The sequence below is a fragment of the Adiantum capillus-veneris genome, chromosome 20 (genome assembly GCF_014529385.1).
Source record: "Adiantum capillus-veneris isolate H3 chromosome 20, ASM1452938v2, whole genome shotgun sequence".
In the NCBI taxonomy this organism is placed as follows: Eukaryota; Viridiplantae; Streptophyta; class Polypodiopsida; order Polypodiales; family Pteridaceae; genus Adiantum; species Adiantum capillus-veneris.
In genome coordinates, this window is record NC_140950.1 from 105,150,027 (window position 1) to 105,174,774 (window position 24,748).

A 24,748-nucleotide genomic window follows, 5' to 3' on the forward strand; every position below is an offset into this window, starting at 1 on the left:
TCTCTCTCTAACATGGAGGGAGGTCACTAGACTTATACAACAGATCTAGTTCAATTGGATACACAGAGGACATGGATACAGCCTATATAGGAGCTGGGCACATAGATGACTACATATAGAGGGCATTTTCTCCAGCTCGTAGAGGATGTGCTCTTATCAAAGCCTGCGGCGTGCCTACATGGACACTGACTTGTCCCACAAATTACGATGTGCTATTGGAAAAATTCGGACATTGAGAGTTGCCGTTATCGAGGCATTTGGAGATTGAGAGTTGCCGTTATCGAGGCATTTCAGCCGAGGCCAAGTTGTGCCAGTTGTGTCAGAGAGAGCCAGAGAAAGAGCTTCAAATGCCATTGTATAGCATACTATGAGATACGTGGCCGCTCTCACTACCTCTCTAGAGAGGGTTTTGGGCCTCTATCTTGAGCTATGAGATACCAGGATCAGAGATTTCTTGGCCTCGATCTTTTGGAGATTCAGCGATATTGAGCAAGCCTAGAGAGAGATTTGATTTGATATTCACGTCCACGGGGGGCCAAAATGACCCATGGGACCTTTTAGACATTCTCCTCTTTCGAGGGTGTGTTACTCGTGTGACTTTTTGTGTCTTCTGTGAGTGTTTTGTGGTGTTCTAGTATGCGGGCAAGATATGTCTCGAGAGCTGTAGGGGAGGGGTCCGTTTTGGAGAGCAACTCGGCGAGAGTATGGCATCCGTGTATGAGCTGCTGAAAGTCAGCTCGAATATGTGCGTATGCTGGGCATTCTAACGTCACATGTGCTTCATCTTCAAGGGCTCGCATAGTACATGATGTGCATATTCTTTTCTGAGCATCAATTTTCAGCCAGCCGCCTGTTTCTATCTTAAGCAAGTGTGATCTTGTACGCATCAGAGTTATGGCTTTTCTTGCCATATGGGGCATAGGCGTTTGGATGTGTACTTGGGCTTCCGGCTTGCTTGTGCTGTAGAGCTCCCAGTATTTTGTGTTGACATATCCATTCTCAAGTACATAAAGCTGTCTACTCTTTCAATTTGCTTCCCTTGGTACATGAGAGTTGGTTGAATTTCCTGTTTTTTTTGAGTCCTCACTAGCATAAACTTTGTCTTGTTTACATTGATTGAGAGCCCCGTGTTTTCACAAAAGGTATGCATGGCATCTACCAATTTTTGAAGAGATACTATATCATGTGCAAAAAGAGCAACATCATCTGCATATATGAGTAGCAGAAGTGTGAGCATTCCGATGGCCGGTCCATCTGGTTCTTCTGCGAGTGCTTGGGGTATGAAGTCCTCAATCTGGTCTATGCATAGCCCAAAGAGAGTTGGGGATAAAGGGCATCCTTGTTTAACTCCCATGTTGCTTGAGAATTCCTTGGACATACCTGCATGTGTTTTCAGCTGGCATAGAACTCTTTGGTAAAGATGTGCCACTGCAATTCTGAGATGGAGTGGTACCCCAATACTTTCCATTCTTTTCCATAGGCCAGTTCTTGGGACCGTGTCGAATTCTTTTGTGAAATCAACAAAACAACAGTACAAGGTTTTCCCTTTTAGCCGGCTCTCTTCCATTAAGACCCTGAGTGAAATAAGGTGGTCAATCGTACTATGCTTGGGTCTAAAACCTGCTTGTCCTATTGCGCGCTTGCCATTTGTTTCTGCCCATGAGCTTATGGCTTGTTCTAGAACACTCCCCAGAAGTTTAGACATACATGATCCAACCGTGATGGTTCGGTAATTAGTGGGCTGATTTACATCCCCTTTTTTGAAAAGTGCTTTTATCCAATTTCTTTGCCAGTCTGCTGGCAGCCCTTGTGTGATTGCCTTATTAATTAATCCATGTATCCATTCCCGTGCAATGTTGCCTGACCATTTGAGCATTTCGGAATTGAAGTGTAGCGTATCGGGTGCTTTACCATTGGCTAATTTTTGTATGCCTTTGGTCACCGTTGTGAAATCGAAAGGCTCTTTTATTGGAATTTCATGGCGCATATCTGGCATCCCCTGTGCGTCTTCATGTACATACAATTGTTCCACATATGCATACATGTCTTCTGGACTTATGTCTCCGATAGTGTCCTGCCGCTTTCCTTTCATTCTCAGCCATTCCCCCTTGGGGTTCTTTTTGAAATTCGCTATGGCCTGTGTTTCAGTGTGCAACTCATATTCTCTTCTCTTCCTTCGCTTGAGAGTATTGTAGATCTTTGCTAAATCTACCATGCATTGGCTGTTTGGGGTGTTAGCCGCAACTGTTTCTTTGCATTTTTGCATTCCTCATCGAACTAGGGGTTGTGTGGTAACCCTTTCCTGCTCTTCCCTTTTCTGTATGTTTTCCCCATTGTTTCCTCTACTGCTTCGCATAATGCATGTTTGAAAATTTGCCAGGTGTTTTCAATGTTAGATGGCATACAGTCTTGAGCAAGTTTCCTGTCTAGGCATGTTGCATATGCTTGCTTCTTATCTATTTGCATCTTATATGTCCATGATCGGGGTTGGGGCTGTTTTTCCTCAATTCGAGCAGGTATGTGCAGCCATACATGTATTGGTGTGTGGTCTGAGCTTGGTGATCTGTTTCCAATAGCGAGATTATGCACTATGTGGGACGCCTCATAGGAAACCAATACATAATCAATAGCACTCATGCCCTTATTGGCTGTATAGCATGTACATTCCCCTGAATTAGCAAATCTTTGTGCTCCGTTTAAGGCTAGGAGTTGCAGTGAGGTCATCATACTAAGCAGAGCCACGCCTTGCGGGTTTGTCATTGGATCTCTTGAGCATCGTTTCCATATGGGGTCTATTGCATCATTCTTATGCTCCGTTTCCTGTGTTGTCATGAAATCGACCATTTGCATTTGGGCATGTGCTATCCAGGCATTCATATCTCCAATAAGCATAACCATTCCTTCCTGTGTATATTGATTAATGTCTGCATACAAATCCTTGTTTTTCTCAATGTTGAAAGCACCATAAAATGGTGATTCCCTGTGTGGGATATAGCACCCTGCGATGAACACGGGTTTGCCCCCTGTTGCAATTTTAATCCATATGTACCGTTTATGAGCATCCTTTTTGCATACGGTGATCACTTTTTGGAGCTCTTCTCTGTATGTCACTGCAACCCCTCCTTGACCTCTCATTTTTGTACATGGCATCCATAAAGATTGTGTTACATACCTTCGATGTGTGGGATTCTACAGGTCTCGTGCTCCCACGTTTCCAACAAGAAAAGTACATCTGCTTAAAGCAAAACTTCTGTAAGGCCTTCCCCTTTATGCCATGGAAAACCTCGGCAGCTCCAGCTTGTCACTTGTAATTTCGTAGTCCCATAGGTCCCGTCTTGTCATTTTTCTTTTGCTTTTTCCTCGGCTGAGGGTTCTTTCTTTTTAGTGCGTGCTTCATAAGCTTCCCTCCTTGCTTGTTGTTGACTAGGTGTTCTATCTTCACTAATGTAGAGGGTGCTCCCCTGTAGGTAAATGCGGGCGTTATCGAGAATTATAGTTCTCTTACGTGCATCCAGTAGTGTGCATACGATTTCTCGGTTGGTATCGGGCTTCTTCTTGCCGACTCTGTGTGCCCCATATACTACTACATCATGCATGCCAAACTTGGTTGAAATCAAGTCCGTGATGTCCGTGTTCAAGGTGAGAACCTTTTCCGTGTCAGATTCGGGGATACCTCGAATTACTATATTCATTTTCCTCTTCTCTTGCTCATTGTACTCTTTGTTCTCTTTATCCTCCTCATTGGCATACATTTCATCACCCATGTGCGTAGCAATCTGGTTGGGTTGCCCGCTTCTCACCATGTTTGCCCAAGAAACCACAGTTCCGGATACATTCTGTGGTCTTTCACATATGCGAGCAATTTTCTCATCATGTGTGGTCAGAGCATCCTGTGTCGTGAGTGTTTGTTTAGTGAAAGCTTCTTGCAGTTCTTGTATCTGTTCGTCTTGTCGAATGAGCCGCATGTCCTGAATATGAAGTTTATGTTCCAAATCTTGATTTTGTAATGCAAGAGTTTTAATCTCCTCGCTTTGCTTCATGATTGTGTTTTGCAGGGATGTGAGAAACCCCAAAATGTCCTGCATTGAACACGTGATCGTGTTTCCACCTGTTTCTTTACCTGTACCCGGGTTTGTACCTGTTTCTGCTTTCGGAGATGCTCCCTTCATAGGTGCCATGGTGCGTGTTGGTGATGACCGGACCGAAAGCCCGCTCCTAGATATGCGGAGATTAACTGTTTAGAGAGAGAGAGAGAGAGAGAGAGAGAGAGAGAGAGAGAGAGAGAGAGAGAGAGAGAGAGAGAGAGAGAGAGGCTACACACCAGGACACACCTAGAGACAGATCACAATGTTCTTCCATCTAAATATTGAGGAGAGACAAGACCATCCAGAGAAGACGGATACAGTTCACATCACTAGAGAGTTATACTGAGTGATCGAGTTGTAAAGCTAGGGAAATCCAGAAGGCCTAGGATGAGGGGATGCTCCCATTGACAGAGGAGGTTGCAGAAGAGGATCAAATCTATATTGGCGAGACATGGGAGACGCCGTGTGCGGACTCTCACCTTGGAGGACATAGACACAGTGACCGATGCGAGCCATTTCCGGATTTTGATACACATAAGCACCATTTTGTATCTATTCTTTGAGATACACACCCACTTTTTGTATATGTACCTCTGAGGCTCTTGATACCCACCTTTTACATCTCTAGTAGTGTTTCTGTTTAGTTAGACATTAAGGTTCAAAAGATCTTGTGGAAGCAGAGGGCTTGCTTGAAGGACCCCTTGCTTGTAGCCACAAAGAGCAATAAACTCTTTTGTAGCTTCTATAGTTGAAAAGCGTAGAATAAGAGCTCTAACCTTCAAGCTCTCCCCACTTTCATTGCCATTGCCATTTCTCCTCCCCACTCTCCAATTGACTACGTGCATAGGTTTCTGATTGCCCATGAGCTTGCAAACCTCCTATGCGTCTTCTTCTATGCTCTCCCTTTCCTTTAGCTCGGTTATGTTCACCTCTGAGGACCTTGTCCTTCGATGTTGCCCCTCCTCTAAAGTGGTGTTAATGATCGAAGCCAATGAGACGAATGCATAAGTTGGCTTTTACCCTTCTCAGCTACTTGAATTCATTGGCTTGCTTCCTCTAATTGTTTTTGGGTCTCATTTAGTGTCTCTTGAGTGAAGTGATCTCCTCTTCTTGCTTCGATATCCTGAACTTCCAATTTCATTACCCTACAACTTTGTTCCATATTAACCCATTCCTGAAATGTCTTTTCCATGGTAGTGTGCATTTTGTCCTCAAGACCAGCGTACAAGCCCAAGCCTACCACACCTTTTTGTAGGATATGAATATTTTGCTCATGAGATTTGCATATCTTCTTTATTGTCAACAAGCTTTCTTCCGCATGTATGTCCGCAACTTTGTCCACATGGCTCCAAGTATTGCCTTACTTGGAAATTTCTTTCTATGTGTAGACAATTGCATCATATTTGTAGGAACCTCTATACTTATACGTAAATGTCCTCTATGAGCATCCATTAGGCATGATTCTCTCTGGTGCCTTAACTTTGAGTGACAAGCCATAAATATGCATGTGCAAAGGTTATTTGTGTAACGCCTTGATGCAGAGATTACTTATAAAAGACTAGGAGAGAGTCCAAAAGCTCGCCTTGAGTTGAAAGCGCAATAAGTGTGTAAGACCATGTGGCATAGAGACTAGTAGGAAGCAATTCACCGGCAAAACCTTAGAAATGTTTTGTAAGTTTCTTCCTTTAAAGAAAGAGTTTCTTGGCAACTATGTTCATGGCTTTAGCATGGACAAGCTAGATGAACCATCTCTTACTCTGAACCACCCAAAGATTAGCAAGATCATTAGGCAGGATCTAACTTAATTGGATACCAAGATGACATGGCTTGCTCCTTCAAAGGAGTTGCTAATCTCTGAGCCAACTTAATTGGATACCAAGATGACATGGCTTGCTCCTTCAAAGGAGTTGCTAATCTCTGAGCCACCAGAGATTAGCAAGATCATTGGGTAGGATCTAACTCAATTGAATACCAAGATGACATGGCTTGCACCTTCAAAGGAGTTGGGGACAAAGATAGCCTTGGAGCACTCTCTTCATACCACAGAGGATGGCTTCATCGTGCAACTGAGATACATGGATACCCATCTCACATGGTTTGAGAAGCACCGTTGCTCAAACACGCACCTCATCACATCTGCTGGAGATAGAGATTGGAAGATACAGATGCATAGCAAGAGCGTGAGGGAGAGGAGCATTACTTAAGCTGTTGCACTCATTATGAGATCTAAGGACGATTTTATTCTCTCTTTAGAGAGGGGTTTTGACCACTCTTTTGGATTTTAGCCTACACGAACTAGAGGTACATTTTGTGTAGAGATATGCTGGTTTAGAGAGAGACTCTTGAGGAGCAGAAAGTCGATACATAGCGCCAACCCAAAGAGAGCTTAGGGATTTCTTCACAGCACCACCCATGACGATGCTATTACCAATATTCCATCTCGACACAGTATATTGTCTTATTGAGCAATCCAACTTGTTGTTCGAGACGCCCGAGACCTCGGAGATCTATGCACAGGCAGCGTGCAGCATACAAGGTACCATCACTCGAGACCGGGTGAGACCTCCTTGACTTTTCACAATGGAGGAGATTGATGCTATCATGTAGGGGCCCATGCGAGAGTTCATGGGATGACTCTCCATCATTCCCCCCCCCCCTCCCCCCCTTTGCTTAGTGTGTCCTCTTCATTGCCATACCCCCATTCTACAATTTGTAACAAATGATTGTATCCTACGTGGCTACCAGCTTCATGACCTTTCCTACTGGGATTGTTTTAGGATCTCCAGGATTCGGGATGTTTTCGTTTTCCTTTTATGCTTTAGCTCAGATGATTGTATCACAAGATGATTCTATCACATCCAATACGGTTGTTACCTTTTGGTCGCATGGGTTATTTGGGCCTTTTGAAGACATTAATATAGCATTTCATGTCATGTCTTCTCTCTCTCTCTCTCTCTCTCTCTCTCTCTCGATGGGAAATCAAGTCTGGCATTTGATGTATGCGTGGTCCAAACAATACTTTACAGTGTAGAGGTAGGGGGGGGGAGTATCCCCGCTAGCACTTGGAATGACATTGAAAAGATATAGAAATAATTCCTCTGTAGACACATGGGGCTCAAAACTACCACCCCATACTCAGTGATGCTTTTGAAGACAGGCAAGAGACCATTGGAAATGCAAGCCTTACAGAGGGTACACAGATACCTCATGAAAGTTAAGATGATGTCGGAGAGCCATCTACCCCACATGGCATGGCAAGCCGGATGTAAACCGCAAAAGAATTACAGGAGTAAATTTCTCACATCCAGTCTCGTAGAAGACATTCGGAAATGGTTCTCTAGATGGAATGTGGGAGACCATGTGGATATGCATATAGAGGAAGGCACTGAACATGAGCATGGGCTGAATTTTGACAGAAGCATACTTGAAGCCTTACACACTAGATGGAGTACAGCAGTACACAGGTCCAAATTTGAATACTACGGCAAACACATTAATACACGATATTGGGAGACCTACAAGACTGGGGACACCAAGATGCATATGAGGACACCTATGTCCCACCGGGCAAGACGGGCCATTACTTTGATGCGGACGCGATCACACATGCTCAAGATTGAAACGGGAGGGTGGCTGAATATTAAGGAAAATAGAAGGACATGCACACAATGCAATTTAAACAAAGTGGAAAGCGAGGCCCATGTCACCATCGAGTGCCCAGCATACGCACACATCCGTGTTGATTTCCCACTGCTATTGCAAGGGGATGTCACCTTTGAGGAGCTTCTCTCGGACACACTCCTCCCCAGTAGCTTTAGGCATCTACTTTGCCAAAGTATTGGATCATCACACAACACTAACACACAAGAAAGCTACTAGCTTACTACCCCCTCTACACACGAGGGGAGCATCTTGTAGATCTTTTTTTGGTCCCATGGGTCATTTTGGCCCCCCGAGGACGTAAATACAACATCATCATGTGTGTGTGTGTGTGTGTGTGTGTGTGTGTGTGTGTGTGTGTGTGTGTGTGTGTGTGTGTGTGCGCGCGCGCGCGTGCTCAAGTAACCCTAGTTTCTCTATTGTGACTTCTCTATGCTCCATTGTGGGCGCAACGGCGGCGCCCTTAGGAGGAGGTTAAACACAAAGCCGCCCCACCCACCAAGTCAACTTACGGCCCTGCGCTTTTGCGTGATCTATCGGATGTTGGTAATCTCCTCGCTCTGCTCGACAACTTACGACACCGGCACGAGGTGCCCGTTGCTGGCAAACTTTGTTTATGCTCAACGACTTGCAACACAGAGCTGCCACTCTGGTTTTGCTCGGCTACAACGCTGGCTTAGTCAAGTGGGCACTTCGGGGTGGTTCTCCTGGTTCTGCTCGGTTGCCTGCTTGTGACAGTCGATCGTGGCCATGGCCACTCGAGCCTCATCCCGAGGCAAGCTCACTTTCGTCGGGTTGTGGCAACACCCTCAAAGCTAGACAACATTACCCACCCTCAAAACGAATCCGAGAGACTTTGCAAGGAAAACAAGGAAGAGAAAGAGAGAATCGTTGCAATCAAAGCTGTCTCACTGGAGTGGAGGAAAGCAAAAACGAAACAGAGCACACTCATTAAAGCAGAAGGGGAAGTAGCGACCATGCTCACAAAGGAGTTAAAGATTCAAGTACATGAGGAAATCTCTTGTAAAATTGAAGATGGTGTGGCATCCACGCTACGCGAACGAGTACGGCAAGTTCTCAATGTTCGCATTAGTGGGCTCCCAATTGATTGGAAAGGGGAGGGGGACCTAAAGTTCAATGAGTTCCTTGCCTGAAGTACAATGGAATCAAGCAACAATCACCACCCTCATGCATGAACACCGCACAAACCATGCGATCTTCACTTTCAAGACCAAGGCTTCTCAAAGACACCACACTTTGATTTGCAGAAAATCTTACACCCATCCAACTCAAACAGAAGAATGTAGAACTGCCAAAAGGTGCGTGAAGTGCGCACAATAGGAAAATGGGCGTTTATCAAGGAGTTTCGAACTCCGAAACTAGCTACCCCCTCGCTTTCCCTCCTTAGGTTTTGTTCCCTTTTTTTTAACCCTTAGTTGGGCCCTCAGTCCTTAAGTAAGATGTATTTGTTTTTCGGTCCTATAAGTCATATCTGACCTCCGTCGACGATAATTCATCCTTTCGTATCTATGATTTCCCGAATGATTAGAGCCAAGGCCTCCGTACCACACGCAATTATCCGAGCGGAACTAGCTGCCCCTCCGATAGAAATTGAAGCTCTTACTAGATCAGTGTCCTTTATCTATGGTTTGTGGGATACAAGTAATTGCCGATATACTAGATTGGCACTCGAATCCTCTCGACAGTTAGCAATGAAAGGGGATACATCATGCTGGTATGCACAACTGTCTTCGTGGTTTCAGAGACACGGGTTCAGTATGGAAAGATTACCCCCCTACCAATACTCTCTTGAGGCTCCATCATTGGCAATTACACGAACGGAGATTAATAAAATCATCCGTGAGGATCTTATACAGTTGGATACTAAGAGGACATGGGTAGACCCTACACAAGAATTGGGCACGAAGATGGCCGACTACAAAGAAAACTTCCTACAGCTATCTGAAGATGGATTTGTGATTCACCCGAGCTACATGGATACCCACTTGTCTCATGGTTTGAGATGTGCTATTGGTCAAATTCGTACATCCTCACACCAGCTGGAAATTGAATTTGGCAGATTTAGGGGAATCCCACCTGAGAGCAGAATTTGCAAGTTATGCGGAATGGAGCCGGAGACAGAATTACACTACATATGCCATTGCACCGTATACTATGAGATACGTGGGCGTTTCCATTGCCTATGTAAAGAAGGCTTTGGACCTCTAGATAGAGTCATGCAATACCAAGATCAAAGATGCTTAGGCTTGTACCTACTGGAACTACATCGGCACAGGGATAATCTAATGAGAAGACAAAGAGCACTACAGCCTCAGAGGCAGATCACAGATTTCTTCGGATCGATAGAAGCAGGAATGGAAGGAGAAGCAAGAGGCCAGCAGCTAGCACAAAGGAGTACCCACATTCATACCAAAGGCACCCTCATTGACAAGGCGATTGAGCTTAGGAAATCAAGACGACCACGACCGATATGCAGAAGCACACTTCACCGGAGGAGACTACAACAAAGGATTAGAAGAATTCTAGCCAGACACCCAGAATGCTCCTAAGAAGTCTATCTAATACTTTGTATTTAGTTTTTCGCATTTATTTTCACACTTTTCACACTTAGTACTTTAGTACTAAGGTACTCAGACTTTGTAACAGATTCACCACTTTTGTATCAGTTTGGTCTCATAGGTCATTCTGGCCTTTTTGAAGACGTTAATATAACATTTCATTTCATTTCTCTCTCTCTCTCTCTCTCTCTCTCTCTCTCTCTCTCTCTCTCTCTCTCTCTCTCTCTCTCTCTCTCTCTAGTTGTAGTATCTAGTTCTTTTGTACCCAGACATGGTATTAGATTCACCATTTTGTAACAAATTGGTCTCATAGGTCATTTTGGCCTTTTGAAGACGTTAATGTAACATTTCATTTCATTTCATTCTCTCTCTCTCTCTCTCTCTCTCTCTCTCTCTCTCTCTCTCTCTCTCTGTGTGTGTGTGTGTGTGTGTGTGTGTGTGTGTGTGTGTGTGTGTGTGTGTGTGTGTGTGTGTGTGTGTGTGTGTGTGTGTGTGTGTGTTGTGGCAACCACTAACCTTAGTTGCTGGTTTCTTTCTCTTGATTTTTATTTGATTTTTGGGACTCTCTTTTTGAAGTAACAAATGGCCGGAAATTGTATGGCCAATGTGAAACTACCGATGGCCAAGAGTGTCACCCGCAGCAATGAAGGCCAGGTCGCCACAAGCTGGTTGGGCCAATTGGCACTAAAATCCGAGTAGTAAAATGTTGGCTAGGCTCTGTTTAAAGTCATTCAAGCCCCGCGACACTTTATAAGTAGGTGGAGCCACGAGCTTCGGGGAAGCTAGGGAACTGCGAAACAGGTGATCTCATGCATTTTAGAGGCGAAAAACAAAGATTTCAGCATGCTGTATTTTCTCGCCAGGTTTGTCAAAGTGATCTTATGCGTGCGGGAAGTCACCTAGGGAATGGGGATTTTGTCTCTGAAGCCTCCTATTGCAGTTATGCTGCTAGAATTGGGCTAGAGTAGGTCATTTTCAAGCCAATAAAAGTGGGACAACTTGTAAGAACTTACAGGATTTTCTCCAAAGTTTAATCGAATAAAGAATTACCGAAAGGGGCATGATGTCAAACCCCATTTATGGTAATATTGGCCTCCAACAAGGTTTCAGTGCAATTAGGGCCAGTTTAGAGTGCCGCATGCCACTTTTGGGGCACGAGTCTATTGTTTGAAAACATGGGCACTAAACTCAAGTTTCCCTCATCATTTCATCCACAAACTGATGGACAGCCAGAAGAGGCTAATTGTACTGTCTTAGGTCTGCTTAAATGCTATGTGTCATATAATAAGGGCAAGTAGGAACAGTATTTACCCATGCTTGAGTATGCATACAATAATACTTTTCATTCGTCAACAGGCAAGGCACCTTTTGAAATTGTTGAGGTTGGCAAAAAGATTCCTCCCATTTTGCACACAAAGGACAAGATTATTGAAGCAGGTCGATAGTGGAAAACCTGGATGAAATGTATAAGAAAATCAAGCTTGCCTTTAAGAAGACTTCAGCACAACAAAAAAAGGTTGTTGATTGTCACCGACGTGAATTGTTGTTTTCACCTGGTGATTGGGTTCCCACGTCGAAGATTCATAATGGATTTTACGTGAGTCTTCTAAGACCCTTTGTGGGTGATGTGCCAGAAGATATGCCGTATGAAGATTAACCAAAAGTTGAAGAACTTGATGAGATCTTGGTACCTGAGCAGATTGAGGCACATAAGGAAAGAAAAGTTAAGGGAAAAGTTGCACGAGGCTATTTGTAACAAACTGCTGGCGTGTCAAAGCCTAAAGAATGGAGTCAACTTACAAATGTGACCGAGGGGCCTAAACCCTAATTTTTGCCAAAAACCCTAATTGCTGAAACCCTAATGCTTGAAACCCTAACCCTAAAACTTGCAAACCCTAATTTTGGAAACCCTAACCCTAAAACTGCAACAGCGTGGTTGATTTCCGAAAATTGTGTTGACATGATGACGTGGCAGTTATACGGATTTCCGTAAATTGTGCTGGCAGCTTTTTGGCTTTGCTTTTGAACCAGAAGCTTTTGAGTTTTAAAGGCTTTTTACTATAACTGCTTTTCAGGCCAAGGGCCTTTAAATATGAGGCTAGGGCTCATTCTCTGGCATGCTTCCTGGAGAAGGTGCAGAGTCTAGAGTACCGGCTTGTACTGTGTTGATGCAATATAAAGAAATACTGAAAGGGGCGCCAAGGTTTGGGGCCAATACTCTCTGGGGTGGAATTCCGCCACTCCGTGTCGCGTGTCGTCTCTCTCTCTCTCTCTCAGTTCTCTCTGGGGTGGAATTCCGCCACTCCGTGTCGCGTGTCGTCTCTCTCTCTCTCTCTCAGTTCTGTTGTTATTGAAGTGTTAAAAGTCTGTTCAGTCTGTTCTTTTCTATTGGCACATGGTGCCCACCTTGTGACAGTTGTATCAGAGCATTAGGCGTGTGCTTTTCTGAAAGCATACCGGTCCTACAAAAGAGCAGACAGAGCTTTTGGAATTTTATTTGAGGTACCTTCGCCCTCCAACCCGGACTTATTAGCCACTCCCACCCTTACTTCATCGCGCATCAGACGCGATCCTGTCTTCACCGCAGTGTCTTACATTGCATAAGCCAATTAAGAACCCAATAATTGGAATTCATGGATTCAACAGAATATTTGCAGTTTCTGCTCAACAAGCTTCACGACATTCTTTCGCGGCATCCTCAGCAGAATCTTCCTATGCTGCAAGGTTTTCAACAATTTTTGAACTACACCCTATGATGCCCCAGGTGGTACCTCCTCCTCCGGCACCAGAAAGTACGAGAGCTTCCTTCTCAGCCGTCTGTCCCGATCGGGGGAGTCTTCAGGAATATGGTGCAGCCATCTGACCCTGATCCAGTGCAACGCCTTTGCCACAGCCATTGCCCCCACCTCCACCACCACCGCCACCAGACTACAATGGTTGGAGCCCATATGGACACCCTTATTATCCATACCCGGGATATGCGCCAAACCAACCCAAAGATTTCAAAGATGGTGGCACGACAGTCAAATTTTTTCACTTTTTCCGGGGTGAAAGATTGCAAGAAAGCATTGCAGTTCCTACAGCAATTCGACAACATCTATGCTTTAGGGAACTATACAGAAGAATCCAAGATTTCTCGAGCAGCGGGATTTCTTAAAGATAATGCTATGCAATGGTGGAGTTCAATCTCGACACAACCGCATGCTCCAAGGACCTGGCAAGCTTTCAAGACAGTTTTTGCACGTAGTTACATGACTTCTATGTTTGAAGTGCGGATTTTGGCAGAGTGGGGCAACTTGAAAATGCTTGCCACTGAAACCATGGACGAATATAACCAAAGGTTTCTCGACATGTACCTTCCGGTGTCCTTCTTTAGATTTGTTCCCTTGGAGGCCCAATGCGAGCGATACACCATTCGACTACCATCACCATTGCAAGAATATTGTCTATCTAAGCAAGTCTCTACCATGCAAGAATTTATGGACCATGCTGCGGTCGGCTACAAACTGATGAAGGGAAAGCTAGAGTTTACCACAGAAAAATCTCCGGCCACTAACCACAACTCTCGACAACAACGAACAAAATCTCGAGAGTCTCGAGAAAATCAACCGCAAAGGCCTCGTTTGACGCCTCAACAAAGAGACACCTTACTACAAGAAGGCCGATGCTTTGCATGCTTTCAAACAGGGCATAATCATTCTAATTGTCCCAAACGCACTGATAGACCAGAGGAGCCGACGCCCGCACCAACGGTCGACAGAACCCCAGCGCCACCTCCTGCTAAGAGAGCTAGACCCACTATTGGACTAGTTCCGGATATTTATGGCATACGCCTTGAGAGTACAAATGAATTGTGTCGAGCATATGGCAAAGTCAATGGTTTCAAAGCCCTTATTTTCTTTGACCCCGGAGCTACAGAGAACTTCATCCATCCAGAATTCTTAAAGCAGATGCACTTTGATTATGATGCAGAGGGTGGAGAAATTGAAGCTGAGCTAGCCACAGGGCAAACTCTGAAAGTAGTACCGCTCTTTGATGCTCTTCCATTGACTATTCAAGGTTATCATGGAAAAGTTGATTTCCACATCATGAAGTTGGGCAATTGTGACGTTCTATTAGGCATGCCTTGGCATGACAAGAATGATGCGACTCTCCGAGTCCGGAACCGAACCATCACCGAGATGCAAAAGGGCAAGCAAGTCGTCCTCAAAGTTCGGTTGTCCGAACAAAATCTTGAATGAACTCTCTAGTTGTTTTATAGTTAGATACTTTTGAACTTTGTTTACAAAAGTATTGTTTAAAACTTTGTTTGAAATGGATGGTATCTGTTTTGAACCTGTTTTGGTGCCGATTTGAATTGTTTGACTCTGGTTTGATACTGGTTTCAATGATTGGTGATTTATTCCCGGGTGGAGAAGTGAGAAATACTGTTTTGGTAGTGTTTGAACCTCGGAATGACGCAGGCCGATGCCTGGGAAGCGTTTCGTTGTATATTTGAAAACCTCCGAACAACGCAGGCCGATGCTCAGGGAGCGTTTGGTTGTATGCTTGTAAAATAATTGTTGTTGTGACTCCCGGCCCGGACCTGCATGGTTATGCTGGAGGAGTATTAAGAAGTCTGAGTAGTGGCTACTCTCAGCACCTCCAAACGACGCAGGCTGCGGTCTAGGGGGCGTTTGGTTGTAAAAGGCCTCTATATCTCCCAGCCCGGACCTTTTAGGTTATGCGGGAGGAGTGATGAGGGAGTCGTTGAATATCTCCCGGCCCGGACCTTGTTAGGTTATGCGGGAGGAGTGTTCATCGGCGGCTTTATGTTTCTATGTCTTGTAACATGCATATGTGAGCATTTGTGTTGCATTGTGATGTGCCAACCACTGAATATTCCTAATTGGATGAGATTGCCTGGCTATGTAATTTTAGTGCATCAAGACACCCGTGGAAGATCAGTACGGTGTGGGTGTGATGGCTAATTTTACTACGCCGAAATATCAAGAGTTCCGATCTGGAGAAAGGAGAAGCTAACTCCTTGATCAAAACAGCCGAAAGAAGAAGCTAACTCCTTGATCAAAAGAGCAGAAAGGAGAAGCTAACTCCTTAATAAAAAGAGCAAACTGATTGTCCCTTGGAACGTCCCTCGGAATGACCCTCGGAAATTTTTTTGAACTACCTTGAGTTGTTTTCGCAGATATGCTGTAATCGCGGACGATTACTCTCTTTCAAGAAGGGGAGATGTAACAAATTGCTGACGTGTCAAAGCCTAAAGAACGGAGTCAACTTACAGATGTGGCTGAGGGGCCTAAACCCTAATTTCTGCCAGAAACCCTTACTGCTGAAACCCTAATGCTGGAAACCCTCACCCTAAAACTTGCAAACCCTAATTCTGAAAATCCTAACCCTAAAACCTGCAAACCCTAATTTTGGAAACCCTAACCCTAAAACTGCAACAGCATGGCTGATTTCCAAAAATTGTGCTGGCATGATGACGTGGCAGGCTGTACGGATTTCCACGTTTTGCGTTGGCTGGTGACGTGGCAGGCTATACGGATGTCCGTAAATTACGCTGGCAGCTTTTTGGCTTTGCTTTTGAACCAGAAGCTTTTGAGTTTTAAAGGCTTTTTACTTTGACTGCCCGGGACAATCACTTATCAAAAGCTTCCTATATCACGTGCGTTCAAGAAGTTATTAATAATACCTCAATATACATACTATATTTACACTACGTGCCTATTTAAAAAAACCCCACCCCCCTCTATATGTATACATTTTGATACATTTTCATCTCTTAATAATCCTCTCCGGTTAACTCACGTGATAGCATACACATTCTAAAAAGTGACCGCCCCGGGTATAACTGCTTTTTAGGCCAGGGGCCTTTAAATATGAGGCTAGGGCTCATTCTCTGGCATGCTTGCTTCTTGGAGAAGGTGCAGAGTCTGGAGTACCGGCTTGTACTGTGTTGATGCAATATAAAGAAATACCAAAAGGGGCGCCAAGGTTTGGGGCCAATACTCTCTGGGGTGGAATTCCGCCACTCCGTGTCGCGTGTCGTCTCTCTCTCTCTCTCTCTCTCTCTCTCTCTCTCTCTCTCTCTCTCTCTCTCTCTCTCTCTCTCTCTCTCTCAGTTCTGTTGTTATTGAAGTGTTAAAAGTCTGTTCAGTCTGTTCTTTTCTATTCGCGCGTGGTGCCCGCCTTGTGACACTATTAGGTGAAATTCAGGAACTATCTATGGATGCAAAGTAGATGGAAGAAAATGAATTGCTAGTCACTGAATGTATTGCAGCTTTACCTTGAGGCCTTTGGGTTACAACCTATGTATGCCACAACTTAACGTGTTCAAAAGGGGAGTGATGATGGAGCTAGCACATCATATGTACATACGCATTCAGTGCAATTTCATTAAGTCATTTTTATCTATGTTCCATGAACTTTCTTGCGGATACATGTGATGATAAAAGGGTGCTAACCGCACTAAATCATCTATGGCATGTATATCTGGCATGCAATCGAGGACATCTGCGATTTTAAGAGGAGGGTATGTGACAACCACTAACCTTAGTTGTTGGTTTCTTTCCCTTGATTTTTATTTGATTTTTGGGACCCTCTTTTTGAAGTCACAAATGACCAGATATTGTATGGCCAGTGTGAAACGGCGGATGGCCGAGAGTTCCACCCGCAGTAGCAGTGCAGGCTAGGTCAGCACGAGCTGCTTGGGCCAATCGGCATTGAAATTTGAGTAATAAAAGGTTTGCTAGGCTCCGTTTAAAGTCATTTAGGCCCCGCACGACACTTTATAAGTTGGTGGGTACTAGAAATTTAACTTAATTGGGCATAGAGGACACATGGAGGCTCCATAGTGACCTCCATGACATCTCAACTAACTTGGGTGCCCCAAATCGATCGAGAAGAGACAGAGGGCTGATTTTGGTTAATTGTGAACTACTATGCGTGTGAGTAGTGGGTGTAGGTGATCACAGCTTTTATGGAAAGCTTGCCTTCTCCCTTGTTCTATGTAGCATGATGATTGCGCTTTTGTGCCCCTCTCCCCTTTTGAATACAAAAACGTGATACCTAGCTCAAGGGCTACTCATCTGTATGTACAGTAGTGTGGGTTTATGCGTGATTGCCGAGGTGAGAGCCTCTTGCACGGGTAGTGGATTAGCTAATTGCTTATCCCCCACAGGTACATGTTGATTTGGAGAGATTTCTCGCGAGAAATCTCCTCCAAATCAAAGGGCAAGTAGCAATATAGGTGCAGGAGCTCAAGGGCTTGCTACAGATGCGACCGGCACGCAAAACGAACCCCGAAAGATGGAATTATAGCCTGTCGTGTTTTTCTGCAGGTTTAGGGTTTTGACCCTTTTTTATCACTAATAGTCCCGGGCATAGTCATAGGGGACATCCATTTTTGGGCTTCTCGTCCCCACCTGCCCTCTTTTTTACACTAATAATTCATTTGAGCCCCGTCCCCCATCCCCACTCCTCGGGACGCGTCCCTTGTGACTATGGTCCCAGGAGCTCCGGGGCAGATAGGGAGCTGCGAAACAGGTGATCCAATGCATTTTAGAGGCGAAAAATAGAGATTTCAGCGTGTTCTATTTTCTTGAAACCGTTTGTGGTTGAAACGGATGCTAGCGATTATGCCATTGGTGCGGTGTTATACCAGGATGGACGTCTTGTTGCGTTTGAAAATAAGAAACTTTTCGACATTGAGATGCGTTATCCAACGTATGAGAAGGAGCTTTACACTGTAGTCCACGCCTTAAGGAAATGGCGGCACTACTTGTATGACTCTATGTTTGTTGCGTGGACAGATCATCACTCTTTGCGCTATGTCTGTGATCAGGGTGATCTCAGAGGTCGGAAGGCTAGATGGGTTGAACTTATGCAGGAGTTTGACTTTGAGATCAGATATAGAAAAGGATTCAGCAATTGAGTTACCGATGCACTCAGCAAGATTCCTGAGGTTAATGCCTTGTGTATGGCTGGAATCACAACGGATTTCTATCTCTCTCCGAGAGCTATGTCAATCCGATAGCTATTTTGGCAATATATGGAACGAGGTCGAAGTGGGGCGTGACTCGCGTACGTACATGCTTGGGTGGTCCGGAGACCCAAGTGAGTCGTGCTGGAGAGACGAGACAGCGACAATATTCCATTAGAGGTGGACTATTGTTCAAAAATGGAAAGTCTGCGTGCCAAAATCGATGAGATTCGACAAAGGATTTTGTTCGAATGCTACGATGTTCCTAGCGTTGGGCACCCAGGCATCCAAAGAACTTTAGCTTTGGTCAAGCAATATTTCTATTGGCCAAGGATGCGTGCGCTCTTACATAGAGAGCTATGTGAAGAGATGCACTCAGTGTCGGGTCAATAAGACGGAGCGCCATAAGAAAGCTGGCCTGCTACATTCATTGGAAATCCGCCAAGTGGCAGAGTATTTCATGGACTTCATCGTTGGTTTGCCAAATACTAGTTGGGGCAATGACGCCATTTGAGTTGTGGTTGATAGACTTACAAAAATGGCGAAATTTATATCAACCAAGTCGACAGTAAAAAGCCATGAGTTGGCAGTTTTACTTGTGGATCAGCTTTACAAGCTGTATGGTCTGCCAAAAGATATCGTCAGTGATCGAGATACTAAGTTCACTTGCCGATTTTGGCGAGATGTGTTTGCTCACCTTCAGACGAAGTTGAGCATGTCGTCTTGTGACCATCATGAGTCCGATGGACAAACTGAGAGGATGAATCAGACGTTAGAGGACATGTTGAGGGCCTATGTCTCTCTCAGGCAGTTTGATTGGGAAAGGTATCTTCCACAATTAGAGTGCGCCTACAATAGTAGCAAGCATTCTGACTGGATTTAGCCCATTCATACTGATGTATGGATTTGAGCCTAAATCCCCGATTGCTATTGGCTTAGAGAAAGTCAAGGAACACCAAGCTCGTGATTTCTTGTATGACAGGGAAAGGTATCTTTCACAATTCGAGTTCACCTACAATAGTAGGAAGCATTCTGCTATTGGATTTAGCCCATTTATGCTGATGTATGGATTTGAGCCTAAATCCCCGATTGCTATTGGCTTAGAGAAAGTCAAGGAACGCCAAGCTTGTGATTGCTTGTATGACATGGATGATGGAAGAAATGCTCGAATTGGCCAAGGATAGTATAAGAACGGCTCGTGATTGAGTCACTACTTATGCTAATCAAAGGAGATCTCCCAGGACTCTAGAGGTTGGACAAGGTGCCCTCCTGTTATAGTCGTATTAGAGCTCCAATCGTGTGCTTTTTTGAAAGCATACCGGTCCTACCAAGAACAGACAAAGCACATTGGCGTTTTTGGGTTCCACTTCTTCTTGAGGAGCTTCGCGACATACTTTTGCGGCATCCTCAATCGAATCTCTTGATGCTACAAAGTTTTCAAGAGTTCGTGAACTACATGGTCCTCCCTCTGATGCCCCATGTGGTACCCCCTCCTCAGGCACAAGAAAGTGCAAGAGCCTCTAACCGGCAACCTTCTCAACCTTTGTTTCGATTGGGGGAGTCTCTAGGAACATAGTGCGTCTGCTTGACCCTGGTCGACGAGTGCATCCGCCACCGCCGTTGTCACCGCCGCCACTTGGGTCCAATGGTTGGAGCCCGTATGGATATTCCTACTATCCACATCCGGGGTTTGTGCCCAACCAACCAAAGGATTTCAAGGATGACAGCATGACAATCAAACTTTTTACCTTTTCTAGAACGAAAGGTCTGAAGAAAGTCTTGCAGTTCCTGCAACAATGTGACAACATCTATGCTTTGTTGAGTTGGAGGATTTCTATGCTATGCAGTGGTGGAGTTCAATTGCGACCCAACTACATGCTCCAAAGACTTGGCGAGCTTTCAAGACTATTTTTGCATGAAGTTATATGACCTCCCTGTTTGAAGTCTAGATTTTGTCAGAATGGGGAAACTTGGAAATGCTTGCCACGGAGACCATGGAAGACTATCTAAACAAGTATCGACAATGCAAGAGCGTATGGACCGTGCCGCGGTTGGCTACAAGCTTAAGAAAGGGAAGCCGGAGTTTTCTACAGAAGAAACTTCGACAAACAACCAGAACCCAAAAGGGCGCCAGGGTTTGGGGCCAGTGCTCTCTTGGGGTGGAACGCCACTCCGTGTCTCGTGTGCCACGCATCTCTTTCAGTTCAGTTGTTTTGAAGTGCTTAAAGTTTGTTTCGTCTGTTCTTCTCCATTGGCACGCAGCGCCGTTCCCGTTACAGAACTCAGCTGAACACTAGCAAATGCCAAAATCAGTCACGAGATAATTGCTCAGAAGTAGCTTGTCTTAAGCCCAAATCATCAGCCTCTGAGATCTCAGAAATCGGCAAAGAAGAGGGCATTTGGGATCCAGATCTTGCCCTAGGCTTCATCAGCCCCGCAGGTACCTACACGTATAGGAGTGACATGGAGTGAAGGAGTGGAATGGAGCAAATGAGAGCGGACAGCTGGTGTGTCAAAGTTCTCTCTCAGTTTGAGCCATTATCAATGGGATGTCCTTACACGAGTGTCGAGCATAAGGTACTGTGCCTGGTATGATTCGTGTATGCAATAAAGAAGCAAATACAACTTCGGCAACAGATTGGATGGCCCTTAAAGAGGGTTGGTTGGGACCCCTGTCAATTCTTTTGCCCATATCATGGTCTTGCATAGTGCCATATGCCTTCAAGATGCAAGGGTAGGTGAATGCATTCGGAGAGATGCCCTCGCTTCGCATATCTTCTCTCCCTCCCTCTCCTTCCCCCTCCCAAAACCAGCCCTAATTTTGATTATGTTTGGCATGTTTTTAGTAAGAACTGCAGAGGTAGCTTGAATTGTATGACTTTACCTGTGCTGATGGAACCAATGCATAGTTTTGCCATCTGTCGGACTCGGAAGGGTACGGTAGTATGAAGTACGTACAGAACAGATCCCTTGAGGATTCCACGTTGGATTTCATACAGCTTAGTAACGGTCTACATATGACACTTGAAACGATACAGAGGAGCACGAAAACATCACCCTAGAAATTCTAAAATTGAGCTCAATCCAAGGTCAATCATCATAGTACATACCAACGATCATCATGACTAAGTCTCATAGTAGATAGTAGATACTAGAGAAATGTGACTGTCATGTAGTCAAAGAAAGGAATGAGGAGGCTGTATTTTTTATTGCTGGGAAAGTCCGAAAAACCAATCAATCGGACTTCAACACATCCAGAAGTATGGTTCCCCAATGGGAAGCATCCGGGAAAAACAATGAACCAATGTGTATCTAGTGTATGGCCGCAAGGCTTGGGCCTTTTTTACAGTTTTTTCTAAATGGAGGTGCATTCTGATATTGCAATGTTTTAGCATGTGAGAACTGATTTTTTGTCTTGCAAATGAAGATTGTGGATTAAAAGGCGAGGGTATATTTGCCTTTGCAACGTTTTGTTGGAGTCAAGGGGTACCAAATCAGTGTTCTTTTATATTGTAGGTTCAAATGCCAGTTTGCGATGGATTTGAAGCAACTTCTCGTATCAGAGAAATTGAAAAAGCCAGTACCTATGGAAAGCATACTCCAATTGTTGCAATGACTGCCCATGCAATGTCTGGAGACGGAGACCGCTGCATATCTGCTGGAATGGACTACTACATTAGCAAGCCCTTAAATTCAAAGAAACTCCAGGATATACTCCAGAGTGTGGCCACAGGATCTATAAGGGAATGCACATATTCTTCACCATTTCTTTTGTGAGATGGTGGTCAAGTTTATGTTGTCTCATTAGTTCAGCCTCCCTTTTCAAATGGTCAACATCGGGTTGGTGCAGATGAAGATGAAACACTCCTTTGCTTGTGCATGCTACATATCATGATGCTAATGGACTAGAGATCTCGGGCCCCTTTAAGTCTGGTTTTTTGCATTCTCGATTATAGCAGATGATTGATCGTTGGCAAGCGACTCCCATTTGTGTGAGGAAAGAGAATGCAACAGCAGCATTAGTTTATTGCAAAAGACGAAGTGTAAGATAGCTTTTTCAACAAGGTCCTGCACCAGTAATTCTCAGAAGAGCAGGTACACCTTGTTAGTATCTAGAGAGAAACTAGCCAAAGCGCATGAGCCGCTTTTCATGACTGCAGTAATGCAAGTCATGCATTATTTGTATCTATACTAGCAAGAGTTTGCCTTTAATGATGGCCATGAAAACACTGTTCTGAGCTATTTGCATATTCAGGAAAGATTCAAGGCTTTCTGCTGACATGTTACCGACATGTCCCAAAACCCCATAGCGACTTGTATCTTTTTTTACCAAATTTGCATGGAATACAACAGTGCAGTGCCCCTTCCCTTCTTTTTTGTTTTGTGCTTACTCATAATTGTAACTTCTTGGAGGTTCTCTCTCTCCAGCAGAAGAAGAAGAAGAGAGAGGATGGATATGTGATCAGACCCGCCTATATAGACACTCATTTATCCCGTGGGAAACGATGTGCTATTGGTCAGATGCGCACATCATGGCATCAGTTAGAGATCGAGACTGGCAGATTTAGGAGAGTACCAGCGGAGGCCAGGATTTGCCAGTTATGTCATATAGAGCCAGAGAGAATTTCCAATGTTCATGGGCGTTTTCCATATCAATAGTATTGTGGGACAGTATAATACAACATTCCAGTAGTATTATAATAGTATTTTTGAGAGATTTGAGTGTCATCGCATACTTGGAAGGTCATGAGAAAGAGATAATGTTCATGGGCGTTTTCAGTATCAATAGCATTGTGGGATGGTATAATACAACATTCCGGTAGTATTGTATCCATGCAATAGTAGAGACCTCAGATTGTATAGGTCAGTAGATTGCTTTGTGTTGTCAAATGGAAACCCATATTTGCAGGTCTTTCCTCTCCCATGACCACAAGGCCATGCACACAAGATAGCACACTTCCAAAGCATGCCCTAACACATCCTAATACACAATGGATTTCGGATAAAAAATATTAGCCACACTAACATCTCGCTCTGCATTGGACTTCTAATGTGTCACTAATCCACACTATATCTATCTAGACATCACATGGAAGGTAACGCTTACCTTTATACAAATGTCTCCAATGCACTAGAATCATTATCATCCCCACACTGATGATTAGAGATAAAATGCTGCAAGTGTAAATACGTAGCATGAAAGAGTAAATATCTTTGTTTGAACAATTAATTTTATATATTTTAGACATAGAAGTCACTAAGCAATGCTCTATTAGCTTGGTATCTTCGAAAATGTCAAAGACATAGTTGGTTGACTCTATTCATAATCCTAGTTGATCTCTTTACAAAGGGTAGAGTTGCCCTCCTCTATGTAGCAGGCACTGCATTAGACAACCATTAAACTAGCACAAACTCTTGGAATGGTCTCTAGAGGTCTCAAGTGAAACTTGTAGCACCTGAGGAGTATTTTCCAAGTCTTCCTCCTACGTCCTCTTTGCATCAAGGGCAGGGTAGTTTTTTAACTTTAGCCAAATATTTTTGGACGTGCTTTTTCTATACTTTCCTATCCTTGTGTACCAAGGTCTGCTTATATTGTAGGATTCCCACCTATGGTTGCTCCTCATGCACCATATCCTATGGTAATGTCTCTTGAAAGCTCATAGAACACTCATGTGAAGTGCATTGTGAATCCTTCATTGGTCTAGCAACTTTAGACTTCGAAGGAGGCATCAACTAATCACCTAAAAAATCTGTAAAGATCCATAGTATTGCATACTTAGCTTTGGGTTAATCCTCTCCTTTTTCATTACCTTTTAGTCTAGCCTTTCCAAACTTGAGTAGCTCCCAATCTCCTTAGTTCAATTGCAAGCCGTGTCTATGCGTATCTCGTGCTCTCGTATAAAATTCCCAAGAGTTCTCCAAAACTCTTTGACATTGGTAAGAGGCGTAGCCATATCCTCAACAAAGTGATATGATTGAATGATTCCACAAGATAGGCAAAATCTTCTTGCCATAGTCATTGCAACTTCTCCTCTCTCTCTCTCTCTCTCTCTCTAAAAGAACATGAGTGTGCTTGCTCATAGCTCCCAAAGGATTATGATGGAGTAGAGATCTACTTTACACGGTGCCAATGCAGTGAAATGCAAGGGGTGTATATAATAAGGCTTATCAAGGGTCACACATTTTCAAAGTTGACAAAGGATCCTTGGATAAGTACCAATTCTTGCAAAGTATGTAAAGTTTGTGTATTTTTTCCATGAATGACTTAGCTTTTTTAATTTTGAAATTAGAAGGATTCTTTATTAATCATATCTTCTTTTAGTAGATTCTATAAATTCAATAACACTGGAAACCGTAACTAGTACCTCCAAAAGAATCATTTGTAAGTTGCTAATCAATCGCTTCGGAAACTTAATTCTGATGCATTTCATCAATGTAAGCCA

The 24,748-nt window shown here is 44.1% G+C and overlaps 1 protein-coding gene across 2 annotated transcripts in view; it reads left to right on the top strand.

Annotated features, from left to right (window-relative positions):
- Positions 1–22,390, top strand: part of LOC147433025 (uncharacterized) — a 148,738-nt gene extending 126,348 nt beyond the window's left edge. For both annotated transcript variants that reach the window (XM_086492776.1, XM_086492775.1), the window contains one exon: positions 21,822–22,390. In XM_086492776.1, the coding sequence (XP_086348902.1) occupies positions 21,822–22,082 (261 nt within the window). In that variant the 3' untranslated portion in view covers positions 22,083–22,390. The remainder of the gene's footprint in view (positions 1–21,821) is intronic.
- The last annotated feature ends 2,358 nt before the right edge of the window (positions 22,391–24,748 follow it).